Raw genomic sequence first — 19,494 nt, 5'->3', positions numbered from 1 at the left:
AGAATACGTTCAGGAATGTCTACAACAGCATAATACTGCAGATTTAAAGAACAAATGCTTGATCGACATATTTCTAAAGCTCTTATTCTATTCCCATCATGATGACACAGTTCCATGCATGCAAGGACTCCCAAAGTGGACATTTACTCTAATATAAATATGCAGACAATGCCTGATAATCTGTGCAGAGGCAAGAGGAAGAATTTACCAAACTGATTTTTTTAAGAGGAAAAATAATATGGGTGGCTGCTGCTTAACGGAGTCCTCCAAGCAGTCAAGTTTTCTCTTTTCAATGATTAATTCCTGAGATGTATTATCAACATGCACTCTAATTGCAGCCAGAGTTGAAATTACCGCCTTACTGCAGTGGAACTGCAAATGATCAGAATTATCAGTGTCAGTTAGGTAGCTTTATAGCTATATGTTGTATTGTGCTATTGAGGTATAAAATTCCCCCTTTGTTGCTATTTAAAACTGAAAAATATGGTGGCTGCACTTGTGAACCTAACATAATGTGCAGAGTTGTCAAATCACTATGTGGTATACCCGAAACTAATGTAACATTGTGTGTCAACTATACTTCAATGGTATGTAATATATTTAATAACTTACATAATATATAATAGGTATTATATAAAATTATAACATATAATTTATTACATATGTATGAAATACACTTAATGCTAAAAAATTAATGCCAAGTCAATTGCATATGTATTGTAAAATAAATGTTTTTAACTGACAAAGAAATCTTTAACTTAAAAAGCAGTTGGATTTCCCTAAGAATTTCATTTCTTTAAAAATGGGGCTGCTGGGGCGCCTGGGTGGCTCAGTGGGTTAAGCCTCTGCCTTCGGCTCAGGTCATGATCTCAGGGTCCTGGGATCCAGTCCCGCATCGGGCTCTCTGCTCAGCGGGGAGCCTGCTTCCCTTCCTCTCTCTCTGCCTGTCTCTCTGCCTACTTGTGATCTCTCTCTGTCCAATAAATAAATAAAATCTTTAAAAAAAAATGGGGCTGCAACCAGATGAAAAACATATAAAAAACTGAAGCTGTGTTGTATACTTTTTCTTTTTTTTTAATTTATTTTTTATTGTTTTTATTATGTTGAGTTGTGTATTTTTTGATGTTTTTACATTTTAGCTGAACTCGATGGGTCATTATAATCCTGAAAGTACATGAATATACTTAACTTTATCTTTAAAGTTCAGTACTAAAAGAGTTCTTCGGTAATTGCTTAAAGGGGCAGAGAACTATTCATTGTTTTGTGTTACTTAGGAAATTGTGCATGTGTATATGTATACATCAGCTAAAAGTCAAAGAAAGATTTCTTATTTCGGAAAAGATGGCTTCTTTCATTGAGACTTATTAATGTTCATTCAGCATCATCTTTTTCTAAACTAATTATATAAACTTGGAAAAACTAAACTTGGGAACTAAAATTAGAGCTACCATCATTTTGTTCTTTGCTAAAAAGGAAACAGCCTCCTCACCATGAGTGACAGTCAAAACAATACTAAATGCCAAAAAGAAGTGAAAATTAATCATACTTGGTTACAAGGCAAAGCACTACTTTTTTTCCCCTTTTTACTAACAAAAGCATCATAGATCTTTTGGATGTTAATGCTAGACTTCATTGATACTTAAATAAGATTCAAACTATATATCAATTGTAATACTGTACCTGGAAAAGCATGGCTTCTCCATTCTACATTTCCAACTTCTATCTACCATGATCCCCCACTATTCCTATCTTCAGAAGGATTGGAAAAGCCATCAGAACACAGTAATTGTTATACACAGTATTACCTTAACCAATTATTTGCAATCACTCATACACACAGAAAATGAAAGTGTTACTCTCCATGTGTTCAGGACTAGATTCAGAGGGAGGATTACAGTCTTCGCCCTCAAGGAAGTTCACACTTTAGGGTAAGTCATTTTTAGTGAATATCTTGGAAACGTGATGGAAAAATTGCTAAAAAGTTTCAGAGGAAAAAAATCTCTAGAGTTTGATTATCATATGTTCAATGCTCTGACATCATCCGGGTGAAATCTGGAAGAAAACATACCAGACTAAGAGATTTTAGAGTGACAAAACTTGTTAGGGAGCTACTGTAAAGGTCTGAACAATAGATGAAGAACGTCTGAGCTAATTCCATGTCAATGAGCTCCAAGAGTCAGTCTTCCTGCCTCTTCCACATCCCAGGTGTTCGGTGACTTCTTTAAACTCAGAGATTTTGAGTTAGTGTTTGGAATTCCTCAACCTAAAAATAATCATGGAAATGCACAAGCATTTAGATACAAGGTTATTAATTTGCAGTCTTGTCTATAATTGTGAAAAGTTAAAAACAAGTTGATGTCCAAAAATAAGGTATTGGATAAACAAACTACAGGACATCCATACAATGGAATACTACAGAGTGTTTGAAAATAGTTTTTTAATAAATTTAAAGACATGAAAAGATAACCACGATATATTTAGTTTAATGGCAGGTCATGAAGGGATATGTGGAGTAAAAATCTAGATGATGCCATATATACATATAAGGACTTGAAGAACATACGCACAAAATGTTATTTGCGATCATTCTTAAGTGTTGGTATTATGGGATGTTTTCCCTTCTTTTTCTTATCTTTAGTTTTAGGTTTTCTACAGTGAATATGCATTATTTTTTAATCTAAAAATTATATAATTTTAATTAAATTTAATTAAAATCTTTAAATTTTAACTAAATGTAATTAAATATTTAATAAAAATAAAAATAAAATTTAATTAAATAATTTTAAGGACATGAGGTAAGAATTTTAAAGGCTCGAGGTATGAAAATGATGTCCACTTAGAGGGCCACTGATCTTGCATATGTAACACTGCCACCGACTTCTCATCACTAACCAACTTTTCCAACATTTCCTTCTTCAAATATTTAGCAACGTTTATGCCATATAGCTTGCACACAGCTATTTAAGAATAGAGTAAAGTAAGAATTAGCACATGATCATCATTAACTATTAAAACCATTCACAGACGTGTACTCTATGCCAGATACGGGCTGGAAGTGTTCACATATCTTTTTTTCTTTAACTTTTATAATGTGAATCGACCCTGTGAGTTTTATTATCAGCTGCATTTACAGATTAAGTAGTCTGAGGTCACAAGAGCTTAAGTGAAGTGCAGAGTGCTGATTTAAACTCACAGTCCAAGGTCAGTGCTCCAAGAAAAATATAACAAGTTCAATTTATGTTTATTTTTTTAACGATTGTTTTGACTTTTTTTAAAAAGATTTATGTATTTATTTTAGAGGGGAGGAGGGGCAGAGGGAGAGAGTCTTAAGCAGACCTCGTGCTGAGTGCTGAGCCCTATCTGAGGCTTGATCTCACGACCCAGAGATTATGACCTGAGGCAAAACCAAGAGTCAGTGGCTTAACCAACTGTGCCATTCAGGCACCCCACTGACTTTTATGTTTTCAAACAATAAAAGAAGGATATTGTAAATTTTGCCTTGTCCTATACATTGCATAAAAGAATCAGATGTCATTGTATGAATTAAAAAATTTTTATCTAATCACTCAAAAGGGAGAGCAGCATTCTACCTAGTGAAGTAGGTGCTTTCAAGTAGGGAAATCAATCATTAAAAAAAAAAAAAAATGTTCTCTTCGTTGTGAGATTTTCTTTTTGCTTTAGACTGAAATTCATTTGTCATCTTCCTGGGCCTGTGCTTGGTCTCTTTTATCCTTGTTACATTTCTTCCCTACAGGATTTCCTTTGGGAAGTTTTACGATGGATGGTCACAATATCTATTCATTTATTTCAGCTTTTAGAAATTAGTAACACTGCATTTTGTGTCACGTTTGACTTTCCAAGAGCTTTGAATTTAAGCCACAATTTAAAACGCCTAGCACTCCTTAACTTTTTTTTTTTTTTAAATTTTACCCTTTCATCTGTCAAGTGATCCAGAAAGGGAGTTAGTACTATATATAGTTTATTTGAAGGTAAGGAGGTGGAGAGAAACAGCAAACCGTTCATTAAATACCATGACCTCTGGAACTTAAAAGTGGTAGAATCAGATGTTTCAAAGAACCATGGGGGCTAGTCAAGCCACACATAGTAAAGGGACTTGAAGTTTCTATCTCACCACTGTTTCCTCCTTTGTTATTGCAAGTGAGGAAAAACTTCTCTTTTTTCTTTCTTTTTATTAAAAGTACCCTAAAAACAGAAAATGCAGACAAATGGAACAAAATTAAATTTAAAAAAAAAATCAAGTTGGAGTTGGAGGGGCTTGCGCTCGCTCACCTTTGGGATAAAGCCAAGACTGTCAGATCTGTGATCATCATAAAGGGAACACACCAGGAGGGAGGAAAGGCAGGACTGAACATCTCAGTCTCCCAACAGTTCAGAACTGGAGAGGACACCAATATTAAAAGTCTCACTTCTCATCATGTAGGATTGAGATGTGCATAGCTATAAAGACAGCTCTGAATGAGTCACATATATTTTTTACGGTATGACGACCACAAAAGAGTTAAGGTTGGGAAAGCTCTCAAAGATCAGATCTCTTCGATTTCATTCTGGACTAAATTCTTATAATCTTCAGGGGCATATTTTTCCGTTCTCATTTCAAATACTTCAAGATAAGCAGCTACCACCACTCCCCATTGAAACTTAATTTCTAAATCCAGTAATTTCAGAAGCACATCTTCCTGGACTACGGGCAAAATGATCATTTGTTTCCTTTTATTCTCTGACTCCCATTTCCATTCCTTATCTGGAACTGAGCAAGGTGCCAAGGCTTGAAGTTTCACTGGTCCTGGTGGGCGAGGCACCGCAAAGGGAACAGCATATCTGAGAATTGAGCATAGCCTCCTGGCCCCAGGGCTGAACTCTATAAGCCTTCTGCCTAAACCCAGCTTCTAAAATTTAGCACACAGCCCCAACTACTGGGAAAATCAATGCTTAATTTTGAGTTATTCTCAAAGTCACTTGTAGTGTTCTTATATTTTTAGCTGTATTTTCTTCCCACTTCTTGGTCATTAAGAGCAGTGGTGCAGAATGGAACAATTTTAGCAGAGCACTGTTTATAAGCCCTTGCTGAAATGGATGTGTGGCCCTGGGCCATAATATTTATACGTGTTTTCCTTTTTACTTAATTGTAATTAGCATGCTGTTTATTGCATTCCTTTTACCTTTCCTTAAGAATTTGCTTTTTCCTTCAATTGTTTGCATTGGTATCTTTTGAATTTCCTCCCGCTTATTTATTTTTTTGGCATAAATAATAATTGGTGCTACCAAAGGAGCTTGATAAAGCTTTTTATTATGTTCCCTTCTGTCCAACAGCAATCATGAGGCATAAAGAAGTCTAAACGGTTTGTCCAGAGTTACATAACAAAGGAGAAGCAAAGTCTCAGTAGGACTTTGTGTTCTTAGTTTTCCACATTCTGTTTTTATTAAAGGTCCAGATCTCCTATTATTTCTGTCGATTTTTTTTTCCCTCTAAGTCCATTAGATTTCTCCCAGCCCCCACATCTTAATTTGTATTTTCTCTTAACTTCTGATGTTTGTTTTGTTTTTGAAATGTCTTTCTGATTCGATCCTGACTTCTTATCACTGGTTTATGGATACTGGGAAACAAATGCCTCTCTCTTAGTTCAGTAAAGTGGCAATTTTGTCTTCCAGATCATTAGTCATAATAGCTGGTTAAAAACCTAAGATTCTATGATTATAAAACACCTCTCTTCTCCAAATTGTTCAGTAAACTGTGTTCGACACCTTGATAACCTATTTGGGAGAAAGAAATCTAGTTGATTCACACCTTTACCTTACCCCAAAATAAATTAGAACTAGATTAAAAGATTAACTTTTAGTAAAAATTAAGCTTCCAGCAGAATTTGTATGTTTGTTAAAGCAGTGCAAGAAGCCATAAAAAAAAAAAAAAGATTGTTATGTTTGAATGTAGATATAACTTTAAAAAAATCCTTGGTGTTTTAAGGCAATAATATACCATATATATGCAACACATACATCTGAGAAATATTTAACTTCTTATATATCATAGTCTTCAACAATAAATACATTAATGCTCCAATGTAAACATTAGGAAAGAGCACAGACAAGTATCAAAGGTTAGGACTGATAAATGAACAGTAATCATACCAAAATGTATTTATCCCCATTTCTAACCAAAGAAATTTAAATTTAAAACAAGTCACTGCCATGATTGCCATTAACATAGCAAAACTTAAAAGTCAGTTTAAAAGCTAGTGAAGTTTATGTGACTGAGTGATTTTAATTTCCTTTTTTTTAAACTTCTAAGTTCCACTGATCTTCTGCAATGAGCATGTGTTCCTTTTATAATGAAAAAATTAGCACTTTAAAACATATATAGATGTGTGTTTAATGTCTTCTGCAAGCACAAGACATGACTAAGAAGTGAACAGATATTTTGAGTTGATTCTACTGATCTGATTTTCTAATTCCACTGTATTTCAATTAACTTAATTTGTTCCTTGAAAATAAAAATTAACAAAAGCAGAGATTTTTCCAAGTTAATGACATCCTATGGTAATATTTCATGGCCAAGAGAGAAGAGAACTACCTTGATAAGGGCTGTTCTGTGGAAGAAGGCTGTCTGCACGGTCAACAGCTTGTACATGATTAATTCCATAATTGAACTTCAAGACAATGTCTGAGGTGTTGAGGTGAAGTGTTCTGAAATTGTTTAGGGTTCAGGAGAAATGGATTTGCCATAATAAAGGGAAATTTTTAGATAAGTAGGTTATCAAGAAGGATGTATTTTTCTGGAGTGACAAATGTATAGATTCAGTTCATTTCAAAACATTAATCTCAGCATAAACAATTTTTGTGTTTCTGTGAAGATCTCTCAAAGTAGATCCCTTAGGGAGGCAGAAGGTGGGGGTTATATTGGACTTTATTCCATTATTACCCAAAATAATAGCCAGGCAACACTTCTTAGAAGCAGTGTACTTACGCTGTTGGGTTCATCCTTGGAATAAGCCTCTGAAGAAGGTACCCTTAATTACTCACTTCATAAAAGAAGAAGAAATTCTGATGCAACAAGGCTAGGTAAGCTGAGCAAAGGTCCACCAGAAGGACATGGGAGAGGCAAGATTTGAGCCCAGACAAATCTGATGGTGAGGCTGGAATTCGTACTCTGACTAGTACACTGCCTCTACATTAGACTTCAGTTGTCTTAACCTTCCCCTAACAGCTGACCCCCAGCTCCACGTAGGGCACTGGCTAGCCTGACATAATCTGCCCACCCTACCCTTGCTTTTGGGGAGTGAATCAGAAAGTGCTTGGGTTTCGTAGTCTAGCTTGGATTGAATTTTTGTTCCATGTTCATGTTCCTAAGTTAATTATTTCTTCACCCATAAAATGGGGAAAGTAATAACCTCAGAGAGCTCTTACAGAGATGACAATAGCATATGTGAAAGTGCTTAGAACAACGCTTGGCAAATCATGGATGTTTAATAAATATTAGTTTCCTTTCTTCCTTCCCTTGCCAGACAAAAGTCGTTCTTCCTTACTAAGTCAGTTTGCATGAAAATGCTTCCGTGGCTCTCACTTTATCACAGAATCTTCGGAACTTTTGTTCATTCAATCAAATGGACCCTATTAGACATGGACTCTCAGAGGCTTCTTATCCCCCAAGTGTGGGCGGGGAATGCTATGGAAAGCCCTGTTAGATGTTTATATAAGCTGACATTCGAAATTCTCTTTCTGGGTTTGGACAAGCATTTTATACTGTTACGTCTGTGACTCTTGCTTCTCTCTCATTTCTCCAACCTAACCCTGCCTCCCAATTCCAAAATGCACTTTTATACAACTGAACTCTAGCTCAAACTGCTTATATGCCATTTCTCAAAGATGCCTTATCATTTCCTGCTTCCACATTTTTTTTTCTCCTGCCGGGCTCTCTCCTTGAATAACCTCTTACAGAAAATTTATCTATGAACTTTTACCTTCAAGGCTTCACTCAAATGCCTGCTCCTTGCACAGCTCTGTCCACTCTGGATAGAAGAGACCTCCCTTTCTACCAGACCACCATAGCACTGAGTGTCACTCAATGGACAGACTGCAGACGCTTTACTCTTTGGGGGCGGAAGATTGATTGGATGGAATAATGATTTAAAACAGCATCTAATTATAAATGGCCTGTCCCAACTCCTTACTAAAAAATTTATGAAGCAAGCAAAAGCCGCAGTCTTACAAATACACTAAAAACTAATAAACAATGTATTATCAGAATTAGGAAGGAATTTCTGACAATTTAAAGGCCAAAGGAACTGGACTGAGAAACTTGTACAAACTGCTTTCCCACTAAAAATAGATAAAAATTCTTGCTCTGAGAATAGAACCACTCTTCACCCTCCTCAACTGTTTACTTCCTACTCAAAAATCACAGGGGCCCTGTCAATCACTCACAACAGACACACACACACACACACACACACACACACACAAGATGATGGGGGACAAACTTTTCTATCAGCTAAGTGATATTTTATGGGGTATCCAGTATGCTATCTTCTAATCCCTAACAGTGATTCAAAAGAATTAAACATAGTAAAAAGGACTAGAAAAGATATTTTGAGAACATGCCAAAAAAAAAAAAAAAAAGACAGGTCATCAATATTAATTTTTTTTTAAGCTGGAGATGGGAGGTAGCAGGAGGGTGAATTGAAGGAAGGTGATACAAACTTCCATTTAAGACAAATAATAAGTAATAAATAATGTAATGTATGTGATGTGCTGTACAACATGATGACTATAGTTAACTCTGCTGTATGGTACATTTGAGAGCTGTTAAGAGAATGTATCCTAAGTTTTCATCACAAGGAAAAAGGCGTTTTTGTTTGTTTCTATAGGAGATGATGAATGTTAACTAAATTTATTGTGGTAATCATTTCACAATATATGTAATTCAATTATTAATGTCGTCTACCTTAAGCTTATATGGTGCTGTATATAAATTCTGTCTCAATAAAATTGGGGAAAAAAGTCAGATGTGAGACAAAATGTAGAATTAATAGGAAAATAAATACTTAATATTGATAAAATTTATAGTAAATATGCAATTGCTAATCTTTTCAAATAAAACAATGGCTGAAATATATAAAGAAAAAATTGCCAGGGATATAAAGAAAAATAACAATACAGGTGTTGGGGAAGATCACATACATCTCAGACTTTGAGAAATCCAGTAGGAAAAAATAGATTGGAATAATATATAATTATTATATATTATATATAATATAAAAATATATAATAATATATTATTATATGTTATAATAATATAAATAAGGTGGTGTGTATATATACATATACATATATATGTGCATAGATAAATTTATAGAGAGATAGATATAAATAGGTAATCAGTTCAGTTGCCTCCAAAAGTATCTATGAAATATTCAGAAAAAATTATCACAGTATTTGTCTCAAAGAGAGAATTGAGAAATTCCAAACATTAGAAGTTGGATGATTTGCATTTCCTATTACTAGAAATTCATAAGGAAGATAAATTCATAAAAATTTAAATAAACATCAAGCCAAAGCAGGAATTAAAACTACAGTTATAAACCATTTAGAAATTAACAAAAATGACATTACATATCAATTCGTAAGAGGAAGGAACTTAACATGCTTTTGTTTAATGGGTTTTTGTTGTATGTTCTAATAATTTTCCACTGTTGAAAATTAAGCTCTAGCCACATGAGTATTTCCCGATGTCGTGCTCTGTAGAAAGTGTGTAAAGCACCCTTAGAATGAAATATCCTCGGCCTATTATTTGCTCTTACTGTCTTTGTTTACATTTGTTTTGACCTGTTTTTCCCTACTCTCCATTTCCTTGGAATACCAACCACTAGGCAACATATTGGATCATCTCAGAAATACCTAAGGTCCTTTAAATGTAATAGTTCTTGTGAGTATAATCTCTGACTTTGACCCTCAGTCTCGGTTCCACACAGCTAGTGTTACTGTTAAGAGGCTCTCACACCTTCTATCCAAGACACAAGGGGCCTTTACAAGTTGGAAGAGCTCCAACTCATCTCCCAACTAGAAGAGGAAAATTACAGAGGGAAGATAAATTATAACTCAGAATAAGAGTCTGTGATCTCAATATCTTCAGGAGTTTATCACAGAATTAAATAAATACATACACATACACACATATATATATGCACGCATTCATACATACATACATAAATGGAAGATACGGATGCTATTTTTTTAGGGATTCACTCAGAATTATAAACAGCACATACATTTTAAAACTTTTAACTTCTATTTCAATGGCAATAATGTGAACCAAAGTGTTTTTTTCCTCTGAGCTTCCTATGTCCAGTGAGATCATGTGTACAGTATATTGATGTCAAAAATGGCTATTTGATTTCTATACTGAACTCTCATACGGACAATAAAGTTGGTTTGTGTTATACATGATTTCTCAATCCAAATGTGATGTTTGCTTTTCCTGAATTTTTCACTTAATATATCTAGCAAGTATATCCATTAGTAAATTATAGTGCATTTTCTCAATTCAGACTTATTTCCAACAAAAAACCTGCCAGTTTCCTATAAGGAAACTGTAGATAGTTGCTATAGTCGTCTATGGTACCATAAGAGAAAAAGACATTTGGTCCTTTTTTCTGGAAAAGTTCTCACTGAATAGTGAGCGCATATGCACGAAAGACAAATTTGTGTGATCAAAATAGCTCATGTGGTTTCTAAACGTATTAACGGTCTTCCCCACGTAGACGAGGATCCAACGTATCTCTTACATTGGACATGAGTAGCTTGGGGAATGTTGAACCCTTTGTGGCTATCCCAACCCCACGGGAGACGGTGGCAATGGAGTATCTGCAGTCAGCCAGCCGAATACTCACAAGATCACAGCTGAGGGACGTCGTGGCAAGTTCACATTTACTCCAAAGTGAATTCATGGTGAGCCTGCTGTTTATTGTTCACTGCATGTTCAGGGACCCCATCAGGGCTGCTGGTGATTAAGTTGATTTGGAAAAACACATGTCTACCCAGAGAGCTTTAGACCTTCTTAGGTCTAATTATTGTCCAAAGGGAATATCCATTTTGTAGATCACTTGAGGTAAATCGGTTGTACATCTTAAGCCAAGTCTGTTGATTCTAATAAACTGATCATTCCAGGGTCTGTTCAGATATTTGCAACCACTCTAATGATGACATATCTAGCAGTGGGCTAGTTTTACCAATAGCCTCATCAACTATTATTAAGCATCCCAGGTAAAACATGAACATGCAGTTTTTAAAATGAGACTTTGTAGTATGTCATCTTTTCACATATGAAGAAAACCCAGTGAGATGAAAGAACCAGTGGATGATCACACAGCTAGCCAAAAGTACACCCAATATTCTTTTTTAGAACCACAGATAGGTTTTTTGAGATAAGCCCTTAAAGGAAAGATGAGGCCAACAAGGAATACCAAAGAGAAGGATAATGCTGGGAGATGGTCATTGTCAGTGCATCATAAAGCAGGAAGAAGCAGGGGAGGAAAGATCTGTCATGGCTTTACCAAAACAGACTGATGTGCTTGAAATTACCAAACATAAACGTGTGCTTTCTACTGAACGTTCAATAGTTTTGCTTCTTTTGGTAACTTGGAACTCGGAAGTTATAATATTTCATTGAAGCAGAGAATAGGGATGAATATTATAAATATCTAAAATAATGCAAGTTTAGGAAATGATATTTAAAAAGTAAGCTACTCCTCTTTGTAGACCACATTCATGATCTCAAATTTCCAAACTGACTGAAAACAATTTGAATTAATTTGTAGATAATTTCTTTCATTAAATTGATTTGTAGATAATTTCTTTCATTTCAATGAATATTAGGCTGTTGAGTTATATTTTCCATTGAAGAAAGTTCAAGTAATGAAAATAGTATTTCACGTGATCTAAAAATAAGTTCCTTTGTTTCACATTAACATTTATCTAAGCAATCTTTTCCAGAATTTTAACTAGAGAGCCTACTATTGTATAATCAGATCTTTACATATTTGTTTCGACCTTTGAAAACATTGGCTAATGACTTTCTTTGTCCCAGTCATCTATAGATGCTCACCTTTAAGATCTAATTCACTTCCACAGAGCCATTTCTGCTCTAATTGTTCCTCTCCAATCATTTGAGGCCCATGACATATATTCTGAGTAAAAACATTTGTATTCTTGTTAAGTGGGAGAAAACAGTGTCCGGATGCCCTTCACTAAAAATATTGCATTTACAACAACAAATGGAACAATACAATGAATCACTGACCTCTACCTCTGAAACCAATAACACATTATATGTTAATTAATTGAATTTAAACTTAAAAAAGAAAAAAAAACAAAAAACAAATGGAACAATACAATTATAATCCATTCCTTAATATAAAAAAAATTATATTGCCATCACTTGAATAAAAAAAAACTCCCTTTGTATTTACCATTTGGAGAGGGAGGTTTTAATAATCCTGACAGAGTCATACAATGTTAAAAGAGAATCCATCATAATGAAATTTTTGGTAACTTATATAAAGATTTTTTTAAAAATTTGAATATATTGTCCATTTTCAGCTGTTTATATATATTTCTAGCAATTACATCAGAACAGAATTTTAAAAATCTAATCAAAGTTTTATATGTTTCTTTAATAACCGTATGTAAAATAATACTTTCTAACACAGCAAGCTGTTTCTTAGAGTCAACTTGCCAGGGTACAGCTAATATGTTTGTGAAAGGAAGGGTGTTGGTCAACCAGAGGTGGTAGTCTGTTGTTTTATAAATGACTTTGAAGTTCAGTAGGGTTCTGGATCAGATGGCCCCCTGTGAAGATTTTCTTTGTGGCAGCATTAGATATACTAATTTGATATCATTTATTTTTGCAGGAAATACCAATGAACTTTGTGGATCCCAAAGAAATTGACATTCCCCGTCATGGAACTAAAAATCGCTATAAGACGATTTTGCCAAGTAAGTTTCTCGAATGAAATAGTGCATTATAAAGCATAAGCCTTCCCCAGTCACCCTTACCTCATCACTTCCCATCCTCACAACTTCTCCATACACACCAAATTTGGAGTTATAAATGCACATTAAGACTACTGACCATGAAAGTATCTTGAGGTTCATTACTTTATCCTGTACTACTTTTCTTAAAATGGTCATCTCACAATTCCAGCAAACACATGGTTCTAAAATTATATTGTACCACACATTATGGTCAATTGATTTCATCAAACAATTCAATGGGCAAAGGATAGTCTTTTCAGCTAAAGGTTGCTGAGACAGCTGAATAGTCATGTACCAAAAAAAAAAATGAAGTTAGATGCATGGAGGCCTGGATGGCTCAGCTGGTTAAGACTTTGTCTTCAGCTGAGGTCATGATCCCAAGGTCCTGAGATCCGCACCATGTCGGGCTCTCTGCTCATCAGAGTAGTCTGCTTCTACTCCCTCTGTCCCTCTCCCGCTTATACACTCTCACTCACTCTCTTTCTCCCAAATAAATAAATAAAATCTTTTTTTAAAAAATGAAGTGGGACCCTGCCCCACACCATATACAAAATTCAATACAAAATGGATCAGACCCGAAGGTAAGAGCTAAAACTATAAAACTATTAGTATAAAACAGATGTAAATCTTCATGACTTTGAATTAGTCAATGACTTCTAAAATATGACACCAAAAGTACAAGCAACCACAAAAAATAGATAAATTGAATTTTATTAAATGAAAATATTTTGTGCTTCAAAGGATACCATCAAGAAGATAGAGAGCTCACAAAATGGGAAAAAACATTTGTAAATTAAATACCTAATAAAGGACTTCTATCTAGAATGTATAAAGAACACTTACCACTTAGTTATCAAAAGACAGCCCAATTTAAAAATGGGCAAAAGACTTGAGTAGACATTTCTCCATGGAAGAGATACAGATGATCAACAAGCATTCGAAAAGATGCTCAACATTATTGGCCATAAGGGAAATCAAAACCACAATGAGATACCACCTCACATCCACATGATTATAATAAAAATGATAGACCATATAGAAAGTGCTAGCAGGGATGGGAAGAAACTGGAACCTTCCCACATTGCTAGTAGAGATGTAAAATGGTACAGCTACTTAAGAAACAGTGTGGTAGTTCCTCAAACGGCAAATCCTAGAGTGACTGTATGACTCAGACATTCTACTCCTAGGCATATAACCAAGAGAAATGAAAACATTTCATTGCCAATCACAAGACAGATAGTTGGGGTTTTGGCAAAATCCATAAACATTTAAAAACAATAGCTCTGGAAAGATGGAGCCACAAAGACTTTTTAAAAGTATTGATATTAGAAAGCTATACACAAATGTTTGTAACAGCATTATTTATAATAGCCCCAAAGGTGGAAACAACCAAAATATCCATCAACTGATGGAGAAATAAAATGTAGACTATCCACACAATGGAATATTACTCAGCCATAAAGAGGAATGAGGAGCTGATGCCTGCTACAACATGAATGAACCTTGAAACATTATGCTAAGTGAAAGAAACCATTACAAAAGACCTCATACTGTATAATTCCATTTATATGAAGTGGCCAGATTGGCAAATCTATAAAGACAGAAACTGTCTTAAGGGTTGCCTATTGCCAGAAGGCATGAGAAATAGCTGTCAGTTGTACAACTTTGTGAATAAAGAAAAAGAACTCTATGATGGTACACTTTAAATGTGTGAATTGTATGGCATACGAGTTACATCTTAATAAAGCTGTTACCAAAAAATTTCATTGTGCATAATAATCATCTAGAGTCCTTGGGGCGCCTGGGTGGCTCAGTGGGTTAAAGCCTCTGCCTTCTGCTCAGGTCATGATCCCAGAGTCCTGGGATCGAGTCCCGCATCGGGCTCTCTGCTCAGCAGGGAGCCTGCTTCCTCTATTCTCTCTCTGCCTGCCTCTCTGCCTACTTGTGATCTCTGTCTGTCAAATAAATAAAAAATCTTAAAAAAATAATAATCATCTAGAGTCCTTATAAAAATCTAAAGTCCTAATGGATGAAAGAAAAAAAAATTCTGAAGTCCTCTGTCCCACCCAGGGATTCTATTTACGTAAGTCTGCTGTTGGGTTCAAGAATCCGTATTTCTTTTTCTTTTTTAAAATTTTTTTTTTATTTTTTTTTTTATTTTATAAACATATATTTTTATCCCCAGGGGTACAGGTCTGCGAATCGCCAGGTTTACACACTTCACAGCACTCACCATAGCACATACCCTCCCCAATATTCATAACCCCACCCCCCCAACCCCCCTCCCCCCATCAACCCTCAGTTTGTTTTGTGAGATTAAGAGTCACTTATGGTTTCTCTCCCTCCCAATCCCATCTTGTTTCATTTATTCTTCTCCTACCCCCTCAACCCCCCATGTTGCATCTCCTCTCCCTCATATCAGGGAGATCATATGATAGTTGTCTTTTTTTTAATTTTTTAAAATGATTTTATTTATTTATTTGACAGAGAGACCACAAGTAGGCAGAGTGGCAGGGAGAGGGAGAAGCAGGTTCCCCGCTGAGCAGGGAGCCCGATGTAGGGCTCGATCCCAGGACCTTGGGATCGTGACCTGAGCCAAAGGCAGGGGCTTAACCAACTGAGCCACCCAGGTGCCCCAAGAATCCATATTTCTAAGCTAACACCCAGGTGATTCTGATACAGATAATACCAGGACCACACTTTGAGAAACAAAATTTAACTGGGTTGCCCGGGTGGCTCAGTTGGTTAAGCATCTGCCTTCAGCTCAGGTCATGATCTCAGGGTCCTGGATCAAGCCCCGCTTTGGGCTCCCTGCTCAGTGGAAAGCCAGCTTCTCCTCTCCCTCTGCTGCTTCCCCTGCTTGTGCTCTCTCTCTCTCTCAAATAAATTAAATAAATAAGTAAAGAAAGAAAGAAAGAAAGAAAGAAAATCTTTAAGGAAAAAAACTAAAAATCTTTAAAGAAAAAAACTAAATTTAACTCCATGAAATTTATCAATATCAGGCAATGAGCTAGTAAGAAATAAAAAATGGCCTCTAAGAGCAAGGAGGTCATGGACTAGAGGAGAGAGGCACGTAAATGAGTAATTATGTTCAATGTAATAAAAGCCAGAATTGAGATACAGCCCAAGTAGTGTAGGAGTATAGAGAGGACCAAGCTATTTTGTTTAGAGTAGCAAAAATGCTTTGGAGAGGATGTAACATTGTCATTCGCTAGACAACAGATGGTTGGGGTTTGGCAAAATCCATAAACATCTCAAAACAATACTCTGGAAAGATGGAGCCACAAAACTTTTGAAAAGTATGGATATTGAGATAGTAGAGTCTGTATAATTAAGCCCATGAATTCACTCATAAAACATCAAAATCTCCATATTTATGGTAATATCAAGAATTATTGTTAATGGTGTCTTTGAGCTTCCCCCTCTGGTAGAGCTGGAAACACTCCACTATAACATATTTTTTTTTTTAAAGATTTTATTTATTTATTTGTCAGAGAAAGAGAGGGAGAGAGAGCGAGCACAGGCAGACAGAATGGCAGGCAGAGGCAGAGGGAGAAGCAGGCTCCCTGATGAGCAAGGAGCCCGATGTGGGACTCGATCCCAGGACGCTGGGATCATGACCTGAGCCGAAGGCAGCTGCCCAACCAACTGAGCCACCCAGGCGTCCCCACTATAACATATTTTTAATGGATCTATCCAGTATCATCCCTGTTGAAAGATATTTTATAACTACAGGAATGAAAGTGCTGTGTGTTACAAGTATGCTTCTCTCTGTCTCTGTCTCTCTCAAGATTTTTCATCTGAAATTTACCAAATATAAATAATTAGGGCATATACATTCATTGCAATTTTATTTAACCATCCAATGTCAGAAGGATTCAGAAATTATTAGGATTATTTAAAGTTCAGCCTTCTCAGAGGTGCCTGGGTCGCTCAGTCAGTTACGCATCTGACTATTGGTTTCAGCTCAGGTAATGATCTCATGGATCTCGAGGTCAAGCCCACAGAGCTCCAGGTTAGGTTCCCAGCTCAGCAGGAAGTCAGCTTGAAGTCGCTCTCCCTCTGCTCCTCCCCACACTCGCACACTCTGTCTCCTTTTCTCTCTCTTTCTCTTAAATAAATAAATAAATCTTTGGGGAAAAAAAAAAAGAAAGAAAGAAAAATAAATAAAGTTCAGCCTTCTCTATTTCCTGCCCAGATGATATCAGACCTAGTCCCTCATAGTCCTGTGTCAGCTTTTCCATTCCCAGAACTGGGTGGGTCACTTGAACCAGAGCACCTGTGCTGACAAGTGATGTTGCAAATAATGGGTTTTCTGTTGAAAATGTCTTTAGCCTGAATGCACTACCCATCCCCTGTTGCACAAAATGTAATTTGGTATGTATAGTTTGGGCACACCCCACTATTGGTTGAAAATCATCAGAGAAGACTGGAATTTATATGGAAAGCTATTCTTTATGGTTTATTTTAGACTACAATATGGGATAAATTTGAAACATTACATAAAATAACTTAAAATGATTAAGATTTTAAGGTTTTTTTTTGAGATTTTATTGATTTATTTGAGAGAGAGCTAGCAAAGAGAGTATGGGGGGGTTAAGCAGAGAGAGAGAGAGAGAGAGAGAGAGAGAGAAACAGACTCCCCTCTGACCAGGGAGCCTGATGCAGGGCTCTATTGCAGGACCCTGGGGTCATGACCTAAGCTGAAGGCAGATGCTTAACCAACTGAACCACTCAGGCCCCCCAAGTATTACGTTTTTTTCATTGTTTTAACCTATAATAAACTCAAGTTTAAACTTCCAACATGGGGGCGCCTGGGTGGCTCAGTCTGTTAAGTGTCTGCCTTGGGCTCAGGTCATGACCCTAAGATCCTGGGTTGGAGCTCCATGTCAGTCTCCCTGCTCAGAGGGGAGACTGCTTCTCCCACGTCCTCTGCCCCTCCTGCCTCTTGTGTTCTCTCTCGCCCACTCTCTCAAATAAATAAATAAAATCTTTAAAAAAAAATACTGCCAGATTTTACATATTATGAGACTATATAATTTGGAAAATGTTTTGCAGCAGAAATATGGATGACCAAGAGCCAATTAAATCATGGCTCTTTCTCTAAGAATGATGTCAGCCTGGCTCCGAACACTCTACATGGTAGATTAAAGTGCAAAGGGTAAATTTATATCACATACTTTGCAACAAAAAACAAATATTAGTGATGACAATAGGTCTATGTCCTAAATCATAAAAGCAATGGGAAAAAAAAACTAATCATACATCATTATGAAATTTTTTGCACAATGAAGTATAATAACAAATTTCATGTATATTTATTCCATGCTGACAATTTATATGTAGAAATATAAAACAATATAGATGAAATCAAAGAACTCTATTAATTAAACCCTAATTACTTTGGCCATCACTTCATATTTAAAAATCTAAAATCTGGTAATATTTCTTACTTATGTTTCCTATCCTATTAAGTGCCCAGAACAGAGTAGATATGCAAATAAGTGAGCCACTCATTAAGGCAACAAGTTGTGTGGCTCAAACAAAATATTGGAGTTAGACTTGCCCCCTACCCTGGCAGGAGGATTCATAGTTTATGGAAGACAACTTAATCTTTCTGCACCGTCCTTTCTTCATCCCTAAAGATAGTGATAATAATATTGCTACATAGGGCTGTGGAGAGAATTAAGTAATCATATGTGAAAAGAGAGGGTCCCACTACTAGTGAGCCCCCATCTAATGTTAGTTTCTCCTTTCCTGCCACATAACTGAGGATGCATCAATCATTAACCCCACAACCAATTCCAGAAAATAGTAACATTAATGGGGAAAGAAAACTTTACAGTTTCAAAAGCAGACGATTTAAGTGCCTTTTTTCTCTTACAATTTTCACATGGATTTTAAAAAGGGAGTTTCCGTATAATCGCCATCTTGCATTGCTAAGATCATCACTGTCAAAACCCTGTAGAGTGAAGGAAACGCTCTGTATCTCCAGTATGATGGCCATTAGCTATGTGTAGCAATGGAGCATGTGAAGTTTAGCCAGTGCACCTGAGGAACTGATTTTTAAGTTTTATTTTATTTTCATTAATTTAACGTTAGCTACATGTGGCTAGTGGCGCCATATTGGATAATGCAAGCCTGGAGTCTTCTCTCTCCTGAAACAAACTGAAAGTGACTCCCAGTCACCTGGAAGGTGGAGCCAAGTCCCTACCTTCCCTCCTATTTCCCACTTATCTTGAATTCATCTAGAGAAACTATGCTATTCCTCTCATCCTCTGCCTATGCCCAGGGATACACTAGCAGTATAAACGCTTCTTTCATCTAATAGCTTCTCCTCTTGACTCCAAACCACAAATGCTTTTCTGCCCAGAGAAGAAATCGTCGGAACAGAATAACCTTTGACAAAATCTGATAGGATGGCAGTCGGAATATCAGGATCCAGAG

General features: G+C 36.1%; 1 protein-coding gene across 4 annotated transcripts in view; it reads left to right on the top strand.

Annotated features, from left to right (window-relative positions):
- Positions 1-19,494, top strand: part of PTPRR (protein tyrosine phosphatase receptor type R) — a 240,569-nt gene that overhangs the window by 184,462 nt on the left and 36,613 nt on the right. For all 4 annotated transcript variants that reach the window (XM_047742546.1, XM_047742548.1, XM_047742549.1 and 1 more), the window contains 2 exons: positions 10,776-10,962; positions 12,924-13,008. In XM_047742546.1, the coding sequence (XP_047598502.1) occupies positions 10,776-10,962; positions 12,924-13,008 (272 nt within the window). The remainder of the gene's footprint in view (positions 1-10,775; positions 10,963-12,923; positions 13,009-19,494) is intronic.

The sequence above is a fragment of the Lutra lutra genome, chromosome 8, assembly GCF_902655055.1.
Source record: "Lutra lutra chromosome 8, mLutLut1.2, whole genome shotgun sequence".
NCBI lineage: Eukaryota > Metazoa > Chordata > Mammalia > Carnivora > Mustelidae > Lutra > Lutra lutra.
Note: the sequence above shows the minus strand (reverse complement) of the source record. Positions and strands in the feature narration are given on the sequence as shown.